The sequence below is a fragment of the Sorex fumeus genome, unplaced genomic scaffold (genome assembly GCF_029834395.1).
Source record: "Sorex fumeus unplaced genomic scaffold, SorFum_2.1 ptg000111l, whole genome shotgun sequence".
Lineage (NCBI taxonomy): Eukaryota > Metazoa > Chordata > Mammalia > Eulipotyphla > Soricidae > Sorex > Sorex fumeus.
The window spans coordinates 3,763,473-3,782,229 of NW_026606168.1; the positions used below are offsets into that span (position 1 = coordinate 3,763,473).

The following is an 18,757-nucleotide window of genomic DNA, read 5'->3' on the forward strand; positions in this document are numbered from 1 at the left end:
TTATTAAGTATAACAACATGCATTGTTATTATATATGTGTATAATTTTCCTGGAACATTCATAGATAAGGTGCATACATCATACGTCATCACTCTTTATCTCTAAAAACATCATTGTAAATTTCCTGGGAGACAGGGGCATTCTCATACATACTGCAGTATAGTCTTGAACTCAGTATATTTAGCATGGATACATTGTTTCATTTATTTATTTATGGTTCCATGAAATACAGTTACAGATTTACAAACTTTTGTGATTGCTTTTTAATCATACAGTGATCCCTCCACTAGTGCCCATTCTTCACCACTAGTATCACCAGTATCCCTCCCACCACCCCGCCTCATCCCATGCCGCTTCTGTGGCAGGCACATTCCTTTTAACTCTCTCTGCTTTTGATTGTTATGGTTCATAATATGGGTACTAAGTGGCCATCATGTTCTGTCCATAGTCTACTTTTAGCACAGATTTGGCTCGCAGGACCATATGGGATTGAACCTATTTTTGCCGCATGCAAGGCAAACACACCTACTCACTATACTATTGCTCCAGCCTGGACACAGTGTTTAAATTGGCCACTTGTGTTCTCTTTTCACTGACCCAGCAGCCTAGTGAGTACTCTCCCTGCCCAGGACAGGAACAGCCTGCACTCAGGCATTGTTTCCCTGCCAAGGACAGACCAGCCTGCAGTCAGGCATCACACCCTATTGCAATGCTCTGTAGCCTCCTTTCATGTTTCCATAGATTTTCTTTGTGCCACCTATGAATGATACTGATATTTTAGGATAATACAGCCCACTGTATTCCACTGCTTTTATATTTTGATGCAAAGTTCTTCATTTGGGGGCTAGTCTCTTTTTTTCCTCATGATTAATTTTGGGTTATCATTTGTTGATGGAAATAGCACATAAACAATGTTTGCTCTTTTGCCTCACCATTCAAAGCACATCATGGTCCTCTGCTCCTTTTATGCTAATTTTTATCACCAGTCAAGATATGATCTAGTTTCCTCACTCTATAATTATTCTTTATCTCCCATCCTCCTCATCCATCTGCGGTAGAAATATTTTAAGACCATGCAGATATCTCACTGACAATAGTGTTTCCCTTGAATTTAGTGTTCATTGACAATTTTTACTGAATCCAGTCTTTTCTGTGATGTTTGAAAAATCCTGATTTTCCAACCTAACATTCTCTGATGGCTACAGGGCTCAACATTCTGTCAGCAAAAGACATCCCATTTTTTTCTCTCTCTTTTAAAAAAAATTTTATTTTCATAAGGTTGTTCACATTGATTATATTCAGTAGTTGAACACCAATTGCGCCCCCATTACACCTTCACACCACCATTATTTTGAATTTTCCCACCACCATTCTAGCCTGCTTTCCAGGGGCAGGTTCTAGATAATTTATTTTCTATTGCTAATTATGAATATCATGAAAGGTCACAGAGTGTGTGCTTCTGGAATTCTAAAATTATAAATGGTTGGGGTCCAGAGACATCTCTGTAGGGAGCGAATTCATTTTGAGATTCATTTGGGAGTCTCTGGTCAACACTGTTGATGTTCTAAGATGGTGCCCGGAGGCAGATTGTGGATGTGACAGCTGGGACCCCAAGTGGGCTGGGAGATGGGAAGGGAAGGCCTGTCTCTGCTGTCACCATGTGGCCTGGAGTCTTAGTCCCTGTTCTTTTACCTGGGTTTTGCTTCTGGAAGCTTGTGGCCATGGGGGTTTCATCTGGAGTGGGCGGAGAGGGCACACCCTTTCCATTTGAGATACACTGGTGGAATTGACTTGGTGCAGGGTCCAGAGAGATCTCCAGCAAGCTGCTGTCTTCTGGGATTCACTGCTGTGTCTCTCTCCCCTTCTCTCTTAAGGAAATAGTTATTGGTATGAACTCATGAATTCCTAGTTACTTCTCAGTGGTATATAATTTTGTAATTGTCTAATTATATTAGTGCTGAAATTGCCCCAGGTTTAGTAGGAATCCCTTCCAAATGATGTCTGTGACATCTCCCCATCACACTTCTTGGATCTCTGATGTCTCAGGATGTTCCAGGTTCATTTAGTTTCTTCTGACTTCAGCTCAGGATCATAATTGTGTATCTCTCTTATATAGAGATGCAAAGACCTACAGGAATAGTTAGGGCTGGTTTATACCTCAGGAAAGATTCTCAGTTCCCTGCATGCTTTGTATGTCTCTCTGTATCCTGTTTTCTTTACTGGCTATGATGCAGTTGTGTTTCTGAAAAGACCCTTAGGTTTCAACCCTTTTAAATTGCTGCTTCTAATATTTTTTTAATTGGCTGGAAAATAAGCTAGCCAAATTTGTTAAAAGTTTCAGTCAAGTAAAAGTGAGTGGTCCATGAGTTGAATGTCCAGAGCACCCTTTTATCATCAAAGGGCATGAAATTGAGTGTGTGAACTGAATTATGTTGGTTGATCTTTTTTATTTCCATTCTTAGCTGTGTTCTGCATCATTGAGATCATTGAGTTCAGTAGGGACTTGGATATGGTTATTGTTCTTCTAATGAATTGTAAGGACAGAAGATCTTTGTGTTCCCCCTTGAATGATAAGATTTCAAGGTAGATTCCCCCCCCCCTAGATTTAGTTCTATTCTTAAAATATAAATTTCAAAAATTAGACCAAAAAGGTTTTGAAAGAGTGACTCTCAGTCCTGGCTGTGCTTTGGAATCAATGATGCCTGAGTCTAAAGCCCAGAGATATTTTTTCACAATTTTGTTTTTGGACCAGCCCAGTGGTACTTGGGGACTAGTCCCAGTTTGGTGCTTCAGGGATCAGCTAATACTAGGAATCAAATGTGGGCCCTCTGAATGCAAAACACATGCTCTATCCCTTTGAGCTCTTTCTCTTTCTTCCCCAGAAAATTTGATGAGTTAGGTTGTGTTGAGTAACGGGATATCAAGTGATCAAATTCCGCAGGATGGATATGTTGTTCCCAACGTTCTCCCTTCCGAATTCCAATATGCCATCTCGTCGGTAAAGAAACAAAGAGCACCTGGCCTAGACAAGGTCAGACCTGAACACCTGAAGAACCTACCGTCAGTACTCATCAATAAACTGGCTCGGCTCTTCACACGCTACCTGTCTGAATGCAAGGTTCCATCCCAGTGGAAAACCAGCAGGACTGTACTACTATACAAGAAGGGAGACATCCATGACATTGGCAACTAAGGCCCAGTCTGCCTATTGTCTGTCATCTACAAGCTGTTCACTCGAGTCATCCTGAATAGGATTGGCAGAACACTAGATGAAGGACAACCATGTGAGCAAGCCGAATTCCACAAAGGATTCAGCACGATCGACCATATTCACATGATAACCAAGCTCATTGAGGTTTCTCGGGAGTTCAAGATGCCGCTCTGTCTAGTGTTCATTGATTTAAAGAAGGCCTTTGATTCTGTTGAGACAGAAGTGGTCATAGAAGCCTTAGCCAATCAGGGCATTCAAACTCAATACATCAGGATCCTCTGTGAGCTGTATTATGGATTCACTACCAGGATCTCACCTTTCTACAAAGAAGTGATCATCAGTGTCAAGAGAGAGGTTCAGCAGGGTGATACTATTTCACTGAAACTCTTCAATGCCACCCTCGAGAACATCATGTGATGACTGGAATGGGATGGAATGGGAGTGAAGATACATGGTCGGCAACTACACCACCTCTGCTTTGCTGATGACATTGTTCTAATAACACCAAACATCAGCCAAGTGGCACAAATACTGACCAACTTCGACCGTGAGTGTGGAAAGGTTGGATTACAGCTGAATCTCACAAAGACAATGTTCCTGAGAAACAGCCTTGTTCCTGATGTTCCATTCGCTCTCAATGGAACAACCATCTCCAAATGCAACAGTTATGTGTACCTAGGTCGAGAAGTCAACATGACAAATGACCTGGCACCTGAGTTGCGCAGGAGGAAGAGAGCAGTTTGGAACGCCTTCAAGAACATTGAAGAAATAACTAAGAGGACGAAGAACCTCCAGCTCTGAGCACATCTCTTCGATTCCATTGTTCTTCCTGCATTAACATACGTCTCAGAGACCTGGGCCCTATGAAAACAGGATGAGAACGCTATTCAGGTCTCTCAAAGAGGAATCAGAAGAGCTATGCTTGGAGTATCAAGCTTCACTCAAATGAGAGAAAGAATCCGGAGTTCCGACCTCCGTCAATGCTCAAGAATCAGGGACGCTGTCTTGTTTGCCAAGGCATCGAAAATTAGATGGGCTGGACACGTAATGAGATTTGGAGACAGCCGCTGGACTAGAGCCCTTGCCGAATGGATTCCACGGGATGTCAAAAGATCATGTGGCCACCTACCTACAAGATGGTCAGACTTCTTTTTCAAGACCCTAAATGATCGGTTTGAGGCTCTTAGTGTTCCTAGAATGAGCAGGTGCCATTGGGCTATGCTAGCACACAACAGGGATGAATGGAGACGTTACTTGCACCCGCTCGAGCAAATTGATGAGTAATGGGATATCCAGTGATCAAGTGATTAAGGTCAGGTTGAGAACTGAGGACTGAGTTTCAAAAGTTCCCTTAATGACTCTGACATACAACCTGGATTGAGAACCACTATTGTAAAGAGTTAAATGACCTCTGCCCATAGGATGTACTGTATGTAGTCATGTACTTTATATTAATGTAGTAGAAATCTACACATCTGTTTTATATTTTTTAAACTTTTGGATACTTATAATTAAAACTTTCACTAGTGTATTGAATAAATTTAGTGTTATTAGAAAAATTTTAAAAATAGAGTTAAATGACTCCTCAAAAGCTTAAGATCAAAAGTCTCTGACCTTAATAGAGAGCTTGTGAACTGGCTTAAGTCTCTTATGATTAGTAGATATATCATATATATTAATATATAATCTTAGTTTATATTATAGAGTTCTAGGGTTTTTGGAAAATTGCTTTTGGAGATAATCTAGCTGAATCTTCACACTTCTTTATAGATAAGCATATGGAGGTAAAGTGTCTTGTCCAAGTAATAGCATTTCATTGTAAATGAACCTGTTCCTTCAAGCCAGAGTCTCTAAGATTGTCATTCACAGGTTACATGCGTAAGAATCATTGAAAGACTTTGAAAGTGCAGATACTGGGGCCCAGGCATGTGGCTTAGTGGTTGAGTGTCTGCTTTTCAGGGATGAGACTGTAAGTTTGATCCTTTGGATCACCCTGCCCTGGTGAGTGTGATTCTGGAGACCCTCAAGTTTGGAAACTACATTGAAAACCACTTATGTTATTGAAGCAGAGACAAGTTATTTATTGTACATGGTTTCTGGAAATACCATGTACAGATAAAGCCGCAACTACTTGCCAGGGTTTTTTTTTTTTTTTTTTTTTTAGTAAGCCCATGAAGTAGTCTCTAGTTTTTCTTTTGGGTAGTTTCTTAGCTCAGGTAACAAGTCATACCTTTATGATAATTGTGCAAACATTTCACTCTCCTTGTAGAAAAGACATGTGGAATTCATATGTATTTGTGAGACCCAAGCATATTAACTCCAGCACTGTAAGATTTAGACCCAAGTTCGAAACATGTTTCTAGTTTACTGCAGAAGTACAGGAGAGGTCTCCCTTCGGTGGTTGATGGTTGTACCTGTTCCATCCATTAGCTGTTGCTCTGCCGACATGTGTTTAGAAACTATGTCCATGAGCAGATTAGATCTCAGGGAGCTACACCCTATAAATAACTGCGAGCCCATGAAGACAGGCACCTGCTCATGGAACCTGAGACTGTTGATGGTGATCACAAACTTGGGATCATCTCAAGAATCTAAAGATTTTACCCTAGTGTAACATGATTTATGAACATTTAAACCAATTTGAGATTGCCAAGTATTATTTCTTACAAAAAGTAAACAAAGAATGAACTTTAAAAAAATAAGTTCATAAACAAACAAAAAAATCATGGAAAATCAGGAGGAAGGGGTGTGTGCTGTTGCTGGTGAAAATCCTGCTACAGGCTATATAAAAATCCACCCTGACCCTTGACTTGATCAGTGAACTCAGTTCTGAACCAGCCCTCTCTCCCAGCTGAGAGTGCTTGCCAGTTTTGTCACTAGCCTTTCTGTGATCTTAAACTGGGCTTTTGAGAGTTGCGGGGATGGATGGTGCTTTTGGTGAAACAGATTCTCTCTCTTTTTGAGAGAGATTGCTTTTGCCACTCAACAGCTGAGTGTTAGGGAGAGAGAAACTGCAGTATAGTACCTGTTAATTTATAATCATAGAAGCATCCATAGGTTCTTTCTGGATGTCAGGGTTCATTATGATGTTTTGGGTTTCTCCTTTCCTGCTGCAAAAGGGGTCACGTGCACTTCACATCTGTCAATCAAGAGAATGGGTAGCCATGTCATCACTGCTCTGTGGGAACACCCAAGATCTTGGAGAGGATCTGTATGGCCTGAGAACTTGTGGACTGGTGCCTCTTGTAGCCATTGGATGGTGTGTGGGCTAGGTAGGTGTAAGGGGAGGACTTGTGGAGAGAAAGAAAGTGACGGAAACCCAATGCTCTCTTTCTGTAGTATGAAATGCTTCATGTTACCCCACCAATGAGTGCACCAGATGTCCTCAAGAACAGTCCGGTGGCGGATGCTGCTGGATGGGTGGATGTGAATAAAGAAACTCTGCAGCACACGAAATTCCCAAATGTGTTTGGGATTGGGGACTGCACGAATCTTCCAACATCTAAGACAGCTGCCGCAGTAGGTAAGTTCGCAAGATCTTCCTGTTTCTTCTGCTTTTTCATGATGTGCTCCCAAGGCACCCACGTGAAAATAGCAACAGCCACTACAACAGAATTAGGCCCAAACACCAGTTCATTCATTCTTAAGAAGTTTTTGTGACCTAAAAACAATCTGGACCTCCAGAAAACAGAGGCAGGGGGTCAATGAGTTCTGCGGCTATGTAAGGAAGTGGCAGGACCCTATTTCTATTTCCTACCTTAGAAGGATAATTTCCCGGGTGGGACCTTTATCAGAGATGGGGTGTTTAGCAATTGAGAATTTTCTTCCTTCTCATTTTGCCCCATTTATGTTTCTTACCATCAGGCAGGTAGGTCACTTTTCTTCTCATCCACACAACACGTGCAAGCCTACGAAAGCTTGCAGAGCAGAGAAACGTTTGGTTAGGAGAAATAGTGGAGTGTGCCCCGAAGGATACATGGTTAAGGCCTCTGCCTGGGAAAATGAAATCCTTCACCTCTGTGTGTTGCACTGGCAGTGAGGGAGATCATTGCCTGGTAGATTCTGTCCCCCGCAGCATTTAGGTACAATCTCTCCACTGTGTTCTGCACACAGAGTTTCATGCCCCACACCTGGCTATGCTCGTGGGAATGTTGCTCACATAGTCTCAACCAAAGAAAGGCTTTGGAGGGAACCCAGTGAATGTGTTTTTCATTTTTTTCTCTTTGGGTCACACCTAGCAATGCTCAGGGGTTACTCCTGGCTCTGCACTCAGTAATTACTCCTGGCAGTGCTTGGGGGACCATATGGGATAACGGGGATTGAACCTGGGTCAGCCATGGCAAGGCAAAAGCCCTACCCGCTGTAGTATTGCTCTGGTCCCAAATGTCTTTTTCATTATTTGTAGTATTCCCTCTTCCCCGAATTTTTAACTTTAGAAAACTCAGAGCTAGGAAAATTTCAAAGGTGCTCCAAAATACCTCTACTTCCCTTTGCTGGATCAACGTGTTTTGTTGTTGTTGACATCTTGGTGCTATTACCTTCCAATACTCCCAGGAAAAGTTGCTTTCTCCTCCTGAACCATAAAGCCGTTATGATAGCAAAAAAAAAAAAAAAGGTTGAACATTGTATCCTAAAATCATTTCAGACACAACCTGGTTAGAATTTCTGTTTTCCTAAAAATATCCTTTATAGCACCCATTAAACCGGGCCAGCCAGGAGCCAGGTTGCTTCAGATGTCACGTCAGTCTGATCTCCATCCATCTAGAGCAGGCCTTCCAGTAACTGTTTCATTTTTATTTAGCAGTGCTCAGGGGGGCCTGCACTCATTCATGGTGATACTCACCCTGACTGTGCAGGCCCAATGGTTCAGTGGTTGGGCTCTGCATTTAGGGGGAACTCCAGGACTACATCTGGAAATTCTGGGGGAACATGTGGTGTCAGAATCAAACCTGGGTCTCTGCATGCCAGCTATGTGCTCCGACCCTTTGAACTATTTCTCTTGCCACTGGCAACTGGTCTTTTTCTCTTCTCTTCTCTTCTCTTCTCTTCTCTTCTCTTCTCTTCTCTTCTCTTCTCTTCTCTTCTCTTCTCTTTACCTGTTCTTTCCTTTTCCCCTTTCCTTTCACAGCATTGGATATTTTTGAGGAGTCTAAGCTTATTTTCTGTAGAAGACTATTTAGAATTATCTAGTAGTATCCTCCCTCCCTCCCTCCCTCCCTCCCTCCCTCTCTTCCTCCCTCCCTCCCTTCCTTGCTTTTATTTTTTTCTTCCTTCCTTCATTGTGCTAGGGACCGAACTTAGGGCCCCACACTTGCAAGGCAAGTGTACCCTATCTTGTTGTTTTCCTATGATTAGATCCTGGTTATATATTGTGATGTGACCTTTCTCACCTGAGGTTATGTGCACTCTCCTTGTCACCGGTCACTCCAGGAGCACCTCAATTCCTCTGTGCTGGCTTTGTGAAGCTAGACTTCCTTATGGGGTGAAAGACATCCAATCAGTTCTCTCTCTGTTAAAATATCTCTTCTCTTTGTAATTTGTAGGTAGACTGTGGGACTATGCATTGAATGCCCATTTTTCTTACTGTAGTAATTCCACTGAACTTATGGGCTAAAGATTACTCTGCAGTGTGTGAGGTCCAGATTTCCGAGCTCTCTGTCCAGTTTCAATAAACATATACTTCATGTTCCTGGTAGATGTTGTAAAAAATGGTTGAAACAAAAAAAAAAAGTCAGAGCGGAAAAGTCGTCCAGCCGTGCCTTGTACCTGCTCAGCTTCCACATTCCCTGAACCCCGTGTTCCTGTTGTCTGCATCTGTCTGTGCTATAGATGCTCCGGAGTTTATTTGATGAGTCTGCTCTTAATTTATACTTGGGGCTGTTTCCCACCTATTACAAAAATCTCTGTCCTGCTCTCTACTGTGTGGTTGCTCAATTGTGTGGCTGCTACTTGCTCTTCTGTTTAATGTCTAAATCAGGATAGCCGAGCTTATCTTCCCCAACCTGTGTTTCTCACCTGGCTCCCCCACCCATTCCCTGCCATGGGGTACATAGTAACCCTCCTCCCCAATCCCAGCAACTGCTTCTGTCCAGACCACTATGCTGTTGTGAGTCAGACCATCTAGCCACACCGAATCCTGTAACTCCTGGCCTCTTCCTGCACTTCTCTCTCTGTCAAGACTCTCCCTTACATCCCTGCAGCACCACCAGCACTAGCAGGTGACACGTAATCCCCCTCTTCTTTCTGCTCCAAGTACTGAATGTTGGCAGCCACATGAACTGGCCAAGGTCTTCCCAGAATGCCTCCCCTTATTCCCTCTGACTTGACTCAGGACTATGCCACCCCAGGATGGCTTCAGTGCCCCCTTTGCACCTAGGCAAGGACACGGAGGATCCTCCTCAATGCTCTTCCATCCCCATTCTGTGCCCTGCTCCCAGCTTCTATAGGAGGAGGGGCCCCTGATATTGCAAATCAAAAGTGGGGAGGGCACAGAAAGAGGGGATGTAGCTGAAGTGTGACCGGAGATTAAAAATTATGTTTGTATTCACTTAATCACTTAATCACTTAATCCCCGTTATTCATCGATTTATTTGAGCGGGTGCCAGTAACGTCTCCATTCATCCCGGTTGCGTGCTAGCGTAGCCCAATGGTATCTGTTCGTTTTAGGAACATGTAGAGCCTCAAACCGATCATTTAGGGTCTTGACAAAGAAGTCTGACCATCTTATAGGTGGGCGTCCACGTGATCTTTTGATGTCTCGTGGAATCCAATTAGTAATGGCTCTAGTCCAGTGGTTGTCTGTAAACCTCATTACATGTCCAGCCCATCTGATTTTTGATGTCTTGGCAAATGAGACAGCGTCCCTGATTCTTGAGCGTTGACGAAGATCAGAACTCCGGATTCTATCTCTCATTTGAGTGAGTAGTGATATTCCAAGCATAGTTCTTTCGATTCCTCTTTGAGAGACCCGAATAGTGTTCTCATCCTGTTTTCGTAGGGTCCAGGTCTCGGAGGCATATGTTAATGCAGGAAGAATAGTGGAATCAAAGAGATGTGCTCGTAGCTGGAGGTTCAGAAAGTATCATGCTAATCAAAATGAGTCAGAAAGAGAGGGACAGACATAGAAAGATTGCATTCATCTGGGGAACATCAGGATCACGATCACGACCACCCTGTTGTTCGTCGATTGCCTCGAGCAGGTGCCAGTAACGTCTTCTTCGTCCTAGCCCTGAGATTTTTTTTTTTTAAAGTGCCATATTCAAGACTTTTTCAGGGTTAGGAGAATGAGACCCATCATTGTTACTGGTATTTGGCATATTGGGTATACCACGGGGAGTTTGCCAGACTCTGCCGTGTGGGCATGTTACATTTGGTAGCCTGCCAGTTTGACCGAATTAGGAATGAGATGGTAAGATGTTGCGTGGCCGCAAATGCGGCCGCGCGCTTCCGGGAGCTGAGTGTGATAATCTCTGGATCCTGGCCATTGTTGGAGTTACACAGCAGTTGGTGGGTGTAACTGTCTAGTTACTGGCAGGTCCAGTCCCAAACTGTGCAGGCTTGGAGATCTCAGCCCCGGGTCCCACACACCTGGGTTCCTCTGTCAGTTCTTTTATGCGTGAGGCTCATCCAAGTGTGTGGAGAGTGCTCCCAGCATGGCCTTGGCTGGGCCTCGGTGGTCTTCAGCTGTTGGGCCCTGGTGGAGACAGTCAGGCATAGGGTAGGAGACCCTGTCTTGTTCTCTCCCAGGAGCTGAGTGTGATGATCTCTGGATCCTGGCCGTTGTTGGAGTTACACGGCAGTTGGTGGGTGTAACTGTCTAGTTACTGGCAGGTCCAGTCCCAAACTGTGCAGGCTTGGAGATCTCAGCCCCGGGTCCCACACACCTGGGTTCCTCTGTCAGTTCTTTTATGCGTGAGGCTCATCCAAGTGTGTGGAGAGTGCTCCCAGCATGGCCTTGGCTGGGCCTCGGTGGTCTTCAGCTGTTGGGCCCTGGTGGAGACAGTCAGGCATAGGGTAGGAGACTCTGTCTTGTTCTCTCCCAGGAGCTGAGTGTGATGATCTCTGGATCCTGGCCATTGTTGGAGTTACAGGGCAGTTGGTGGGTGTAACTGTCTAGTTACTGGCAGGTCCAGTCCCAAACTGTGCAGGCTTGGAGATCTCAGCCCCGGGTCCCACACACCTGGGTTCCTCTGTCAGTTCTTTTATGCGTGAGGCTCATCCAAGTGTGTGGAGAGTGCTCCCAGCATGGCCTTGGCTGGGCCTCGGTGGTCTTCAGCTGTTGGGCCCTGGTGGAGACAGTCAGGCATAGGGTAGGAGACTCTGTCTTGTTCTCTCCCAGGAGCTGAGTGTGATGATCTCTGGATCCTGGCCGTTGTTGGAGTTTGTATTATGAGATAGAAATATACTTATATAAAATTTATATAAATATAAAGCAAAATTAATGGCAGTGGCCTGGGATCAGGCTCAGTGGAGGGTGTTCTTGTTGTGTGAGGTCTTGGGTTCTATCCCTGGTGTCCTCCCTCTTCCCTGCCCCAACACACACAGAGTTAGCTGCAACCTGGACACAACAGAAGAGAATTATAATACAGGGGTTAGGGCATGAGCCAAACCAACAGGAATGCACAAGTTAAACTCAAACACTGTAATGCTTCCTGGGTACTCATCCTGGCCTCTTTGCACGGACACCACAGGAACCTTCTCTCCTTTTCTGCTGGCTGGGCATACAGCTGGGGTGGGGGTGGGGGGTGGCAGAGGAACTCCAGGTCTTCTGGGACCAGATTTCAAACTCCTCAAAAGGGAGCGAAGTTTTCCAATAGAAAAATATAAATGTGACCTTTCAAGATGTTGCCTTGTTCACAGCAAAGACAGTGATAGTTTCAAGCAGAGTTACTTGCTCCCCATTTTAGGATACTAACTGCTTCATTCCAGAGTCAGATTCATCATTCCTTTGATTTGCACGCCAGCAGATCACAGTGTGCAGCCTGGTGCGAGCTCCTGGACTCCGGCTAGGAAGGGTTTCAGGAGAGAAGCACTGAAAGCAGTTTGAGGAAAGGAAGACATTTTTTTTTAAATGGATTTTGGACCACACCCACTTCATATATGTGGACCCCTGCCAGTCGTGCTCAGGAGGCCTTAGGGTGCCAGGGTTGAGCCGAGGTGTCCTACAAGTGAAACAGGTGCTCCAGCCCTTTGAATCATCTCCTTCCTTCCTTTTTCTTTCCTTCTTTCTTTTTGCTTCTTGCCCTCCCTCCTTCCTTCCTTCCTTCCTTCCTTCCTTCCTTCCTTCCTTCCTTCCTTCCTTCCTTCTCTTCCTTTTCTTCTTTTTCTTTCTTTTATCTGTCACTGTCCTCCTGTTGTTCATCGATTTGCTCGAGCGGGCCCAGTAATGTCTCCATTGTGACACTTGTTACTGTGTTTGGCATATCGAATACATCACAGGGAGCTTGCCAGGCTTGCTGTGAGGGCGAGATACTCTCGGTAGCTTGCCAGACTCTTTGAGAGGGGCGGAGGAATCAAACTGAGGTCAGTCAGATAGGCCATGTGCAAGGCAAACGCCCTACCCGTGGTGCTATCGCTCCAGCCCTTCTAAAAAAATAGAATTCCATTTGTCTTGCTAGCCCATCTATATTACAAAAAGATAATTACATATAAAGTTGTGCTATCAAGCTTTTGGGTAGAGGTATATTTTTTCTTGTTCTGTAATATCTTTTATTTGGCTTCTCAGCCCACAGGGCCTAACATTTTTCTTTATAGAAAATGTTTGCTGACCCCTGCTTGGGGGATTGCAAAATACTTGCCTTAATGAGCAATTTACAAGGTGTAGGTGATTCATCTTTCCTCGAAAGCAGAACCAGAAGTACACTTTAAAAGGACAGGCTTAATTATTCAAAATGTCTGAGATTAGGTGATACTAAGGAATTCTTTGGGGTATAAAATATCTTTGTGTTTGTATTTTAAAAGTTTCTTGGTGGGAGATGGAGCAATAGCACAGCAAGTAAGGTGCTTGCCTTCCACATGGCCAACCCAGGTTTGGTCTCTGACATTCCATCTGTTCCCACAAGCACTGCAGAAGTGACCCTTGAGCAGAGAGCCAGGAGAAACCCCTGATCAATGACAAGTGTGCCTTACCCTCTTTCGCGCCCCCCCCAAAGTGACAGGGAAGTCTGTGCTTCTTTGGGTGCGACTCACATTTTTTAAAAAGACAATCCTTGGGGGCTGGAGAGGCGGCTTACATTATAGAACAGTGCCTTCATGACCCTGAATTTGATCCAGTTACTGCAAGTTTTCCTGAATGCCCCTAGAAGTGGCCCTGGACCCCATATAATTCCGCCCCCCCATTACAGCCTGTAATATATGTCACAATAGCAACAACAACAAACACCTTACCAGAGATATATACATAAAAATACGCATGGGCAAATTGTTATAATTGCTTTGAAAATTCTCCAGGAAAAAAATTAAGTGGTGCATGTAAAGGAGTTGATAAAAACCAGAATGAGAGTTCATAATGAAAAAGGTATTCCCAGGGCTGCAGAAATAGTACAGTGGGCAGAGCCTTCCATGTGGCCAACCTGATTTCAATCCCTGGCACCCCATGTGGTTCCCTGAGAACTTCCAGGAGTGAACCCTGAGCAGAGCCAGGATTAAGTCCTGAGCACATCCAGGTGTGGCCATCCCCAGAAAGGTATTCTTCGTATGTGGGAGACCTAGGTTTGATGCCCGTACTTCATCATGAGTACCTCTAGAATTGTGAGGAGCAACCTGAAACTCCAAATATTGAGCCTGGAGTAGCTCCTGAGCACTGCAGGTCACACCCTCCCCTCTAAAAATGGGGATGGGTGGGTAAAGAGTACTGGGAGTGGGCCTCCAAAGCTAAAAAATATTAAAAATATATAAGTCTTCCACTTTTGTCACTAAAAACCTATCCATCTCACCTTCCCTCTTCTCTACATCCCCTCCCCTTAAAAAAAATTTTTTTTAATGTATTGAATCACTATCATGAGATAGACAGTTACAAAGCTGTTCATGGTTGGGTTTCAATCATACAATATTTTAACACCCATCCCTTCACCATCTCCTGTCACCAATGTCCCCAGTATCCCTCTAACCATACCCCAACTTCTTCTTTCCTGCCCCCTGCCCAGACTGCCTCTATGGTAGGCACTTTTTATCTCTCTCCTCCCTCTCTCTCCCTCTCCCACTCTCTTTCTCCCCTCCTCTCTCTCCGTCTCTCTGTCTCTTTCTCTCTCCCCCTCTTTTGCCACTCTTCTTTTTTGGACCCCTATCCTCCACCCCCTCTCACTATCTCCAGGCTGACAGCCCAGGTCTGCGTGGGGATGCAGGGACATGCCAGATGGCCTGGGGTGGGTGTGGGTAGAGCACACAAACCCAGCTGACAGGGCATCGAAGGCAGAGGCCACACTTCCTGTCAGGGAACTGACACCCACTGCAGTCAGGATTCTGTGGAGCAAGAAGAGTTCATGTTGTCAGTGATCCTTTCTGGGGGTGGGGAAGGCAGCGGGCCTTCTTTAACTTGTTTACATTAGACCTAATTGCATATTAGTTCTCACAGAAAAATGGTTGCTTCTGTTTTTCTGACTTTTCCATTTCTCTCACAGCTGCCCAGTCAGGAATACTTGACAGGACAATTTCTCTGGTTATGAAGAACAAAACACCAACAAAGAAGGTTCGTACACCTCATAAAGGACGGCTGTCTTGACGCTCATCCTCTGCTGGGAAGGGAAACAGCTCTAACCCTTAATTTTGCCACTTCCTTAATCAGGGACACTTTAGTTTTTGCTCTTAGTAACTTTTTGTTGTTGTTATGGCCTTTCTATTTTTCATTGTATCCAAAAAAAAAAAAGATATCCCTCCCATAGAAAAAAAAAAGAATGGCCACTATTCAAGGTCAAGCATAGAAAAAGTTACTTTTCCAACTTGATTTTATGTGCAATTTCAGTACAATGGCTACACCTCGTGTCCACTGGTGACTGCCTACAACCGTGTGATTCTTGCCGAGTTTGACTACAATGCACAGCCCCTGGAAACCTTCCCTTTTGACCAGAGCAAAGAGCGACTGTCCATGTATCTCATGAAGGCTGACCTGATGCCCTTCTTGTACTGGAATCTGATGCTCAAGTAAGTGGGCAGCCTGGGTAGAGACCCACTGTTCAGCATGAACTCGGGTGGGGGGACCTCTGGCTTCAGGAGAAATTATGACCCATAGCAGGCTGAGGGGATGCCCTTTTCATGGATCAGTGTTGGCAGCGAAGAGAGAATGTGAAGACTCCGAGACGTGGGAGAGGTGACTCATATACCTTCCCCTGACACACACACAGTCTCTTTATCCATTATTGTCATGGTCAGTTCTTCAGTCTTCCAGATTCTGACTCTCTCTTGCTACTGAATGAAAAAAAATACCAATAATGATGATAGTTAATGATAGTAAATCACTTTTGCACATCATGTATCATTTTTCCATCCATTTATCTTGCTTTTTGTTTTTATTAAGGGCGAGGACAAATAAAAATAGTGGCAAGGAAGCCTGCGCTTTGCAGCCAGAGCCCTGCTTGAATCCCTCCCCTGCCGCTTCCTAGCTGTGTGGCCCAGGAAAGTTGCTGCATCTTTAATCTGCACCGTGGTAGCAGCATTGCCTGCTCGCAGGATGGCGATTAATGAGCAAACAGGCAGCGAGTGCTACACAGTAGGAGTTCAATGAGGAAATAGAGTCATAATAATGAATCCTCCTGCTCTTTGTTGCTCCAGATGACAATCTTGTTTGACTGCTCTCCACCCCTGGGAGACAGAACTTGGGATATCTGTATCTGCGGTTTTCAACCAGAGGGCTTATTGCTGTCCACTCCACCTTGCAGGGACATTTGGTCACCTCACGAGGGAATTTTTTCATAGTCACAGCATGAGGGGATGTAACTGGCTTCTGGTGGGCTGAGACCAGGAAGATAGCTAAACATCCTTCTTTGCAAAGAACCCTCTCCTTGATAAAGAAGTGTCGGGTCCAGAATGCTTATAGGGTCAAGGTTGAAAAAGCCTGACCTTCAGATAACAATGAACAAGTGAAAGCCGCAAGGCTTGCAGTGGACAGGCAGCAGAAGCCTACATGTCGGAAGTCCAAGTGAGCCAGAACTTGAGTCAGGTTGCTCCCTCCTGGCCACAGGATCTTTGTTCCCTCCTAGAATATTTTTGCCTTGTGGCAGGTAGACTGTGCCCTGTGAGCAGCCTGGCTTCCCTTTCTGTGGCCTAGAGGCAGGGTCACCCCACTTCTCCACTGCAATTCCTTTTCCTGTGTCATTTCTTACAGGGGCTACTGGGGCGGACCTGCCATTGTGCGCAAGCTGTTCCGTCTGGGTATGAGTTGAGGAGCGCTCACTCCTGACTCTCCTCCCGTGGCTTCTGGATCCAAATCACAGTGACTGGTGGACTGGGGGAGATGCACGAGGACCTCGAGCCCTAACCCCTCGAATTCACCACTGAATGATAGGGGGCAGGGGGGCGGCACATGCCTCCCTTGTCTACATGTTTGGAACAGCCTGGGGGTGGGGATGGGGGCTGCCTGGGGTGAGCCTGATTCTTTGGAGATGAAAGAATAGATTTCTATTTTTTAAATAAAAACTTGCCATTGCTTAGATTCTTTGACACGAATTTATGATAACTAGGGGAATGGAAAGTTCCAGCACTCAGGTGGTGGGGCAGGTGGGATAGCTGCCTGCTGTGAGTTTTCCTCTGGAAGCTGCCATCTCCCCAGAACCTGTCAGACTCCCAGCAGATCTGCCACTCCACGAACAAGTGTTGTTTCTAACAGTCTGGGGAATAGACCTGAACACAGGCCGCCTGGAGCTCAGGGCACATGGCCAGTCTGTGCTAACACCCTAAGAAGCAGGGCAGACTCCCATACTAGGCAGATTTGACTTCAGGATTATTCATTTATTTATTTTTTTCTTGGCCACATCCAGTGGTGCTCAGGACTTATTTCTGACTCTATGCTCAGGGCTCACTACTGGCAGGGCTCAGCGCACTGTATAGAATTGCAAGGGTTGAAACTTCCCATAGGTTTGTACTATCTTTCTGTTCTCCCCAAGTTCAACATTTTAATCACCCCTCTTTAACCTGCAGAGTAGGTTATCATTCCAACTTCTCAGAGTAGGTGGAGGTATTAAATGAATCAAGCTTTGGGTTTTCAGCAGTTTGACAAAAGCTACACCTCACTCGATCTGCTTTCTGTTTGAACCCAGATGGAAAGTTGGGCTGTTGGAGGAAGCCCACATAGGAGTAACAGGAGATTGGAGTGAAGATGGGCTGAGAAGATGCCAGGTGGAGTGTTCAGGTCAGGATAAACCCAACTGGCTTAGGGAAGGGACAGTGAGGGCTTTCAGTAACACCAAGGGAGGAGGGAGCAGGGAAGCTCATGGATAAATTTAGGATCTTGTACCACTCAGCTGAGCAGAAACCAGTATATTAATACTAGTTCAAGCAGGAAGGATATTGCAGAGGTTGGCAAAATGATTCTGTGAACTGAACTCAGCCCTCTGCCTGTTTCTATAAATAAATTTGTGTTGGAACATAGCCAAGTGCCTCTGTCTGTGTGATGCTCACTGCTGCTATTGTACTACAATAGCAGAGTAGAGCAGCTGTGACAAACTGCACATGGTTCTCAGAGCCGAAAACATTTCCTTTGTCACCCTTTGCAGAAGTAGTTGGCTGACTCCTGGTGGACTGGGAACATGCCTTTTTGGAAGGGTTAGAATGATTACAGAAACTAGCACCATCAAAAACTGCTGGCTTTCCGGAGTGTCTGGAGCTTCCAGCCTGGTGAGAATTGGGCCCCGGTGAGTTCAGCTGTCTGCCACTTCGAGGTGGGTGACTGCAAACCTGTGCAAGCCTCAGTCTACAGACACTCCCTCCATGGCCAGAGCCTTTGCTTCTGTCTTTCAGTCAGGCACCAGGATCCTCTTCCCTCAACACAAAGCTGAGTATTTCTGCCTCAACACAAGCGACAATTGTGTATCAGCTCAGAACTTTGTAAGAAATTCAGAGGTTGCAGTGACTGCCTGGCACGGGTGACTGTTTGGGAGGACAGTACCATCCATGAGGAGGAGTGAGAGAGGAGGGGAAGAGAAGATTCTGGACTGCAAGAGTACACCACCAGGAAGTCTAATTCCTAAAACCCTACCAAAGGTGGAGACTCACCATCTGTCCCAAGCGGGGTTTTACTGAGAGATCCTGTCCATCAGTCATGGAATAAACCCAAACATACCTTAGCAATGTAAAAAAACCCAAAACTAAAAGAAACAAACACCCAAACCCAAAGGTACTCCAAGCCTGGCCTGAATACGAGGATAGAGGTCCGGCCTGTAGGCCAAAACAGCTATAAATCTTGAGCGGGTTGAAAGGAGACCTTTCAAGACTCAGCCCTGGCAAGCCCTGACTCAAGTGCCCTGCTGGCACAGGCAATCCTGTAAATGGTAGAGAGTCCTGAAGTAAAGCAACCAAGTTACAAGAGTAGATGGGGGCCTGGTGGGGGTTGGGGGA

The 18,757-nt window shown here is 45.2% G+C and overlaps 1 protein-coding gene across 1 annotated transcript in view; it reads left to right on the forward strand.

Annotated features, from left to right (window-relative positions):
• The window catches only part of SQOR (sulfide quinone oxidoreductase), a 58,927-nt gene extending 42,075 nt beyond the window's left edge, over window positions 1-16,852 (forward strand). The window contains exons 7-10 of the mRNA XM_056135379.1: window positions 6,551-6,734; window positions 14,830-14,897; window positions 15,171-15,349; window positions 16,530-16,852. Of these exons, the coding sequence (XP_055991354.1) occupies window positions 6,551-6,734; window positions 14,830-14,897; window positions 15,171-15,349; window positions 16,530-16,587 (489 nt within the window). The 3' untranslated portion in view covers window positions 16,588-16,852. The remainder of the gene's footprint in view (window positions 1-6,550; window positions 6,735-14,829; window positions 14,898-15,170; window positions 15,350-16,529) is intronic.
• Window positions 16,853-18,757: the final 1,905 nt, after the last annotated feature.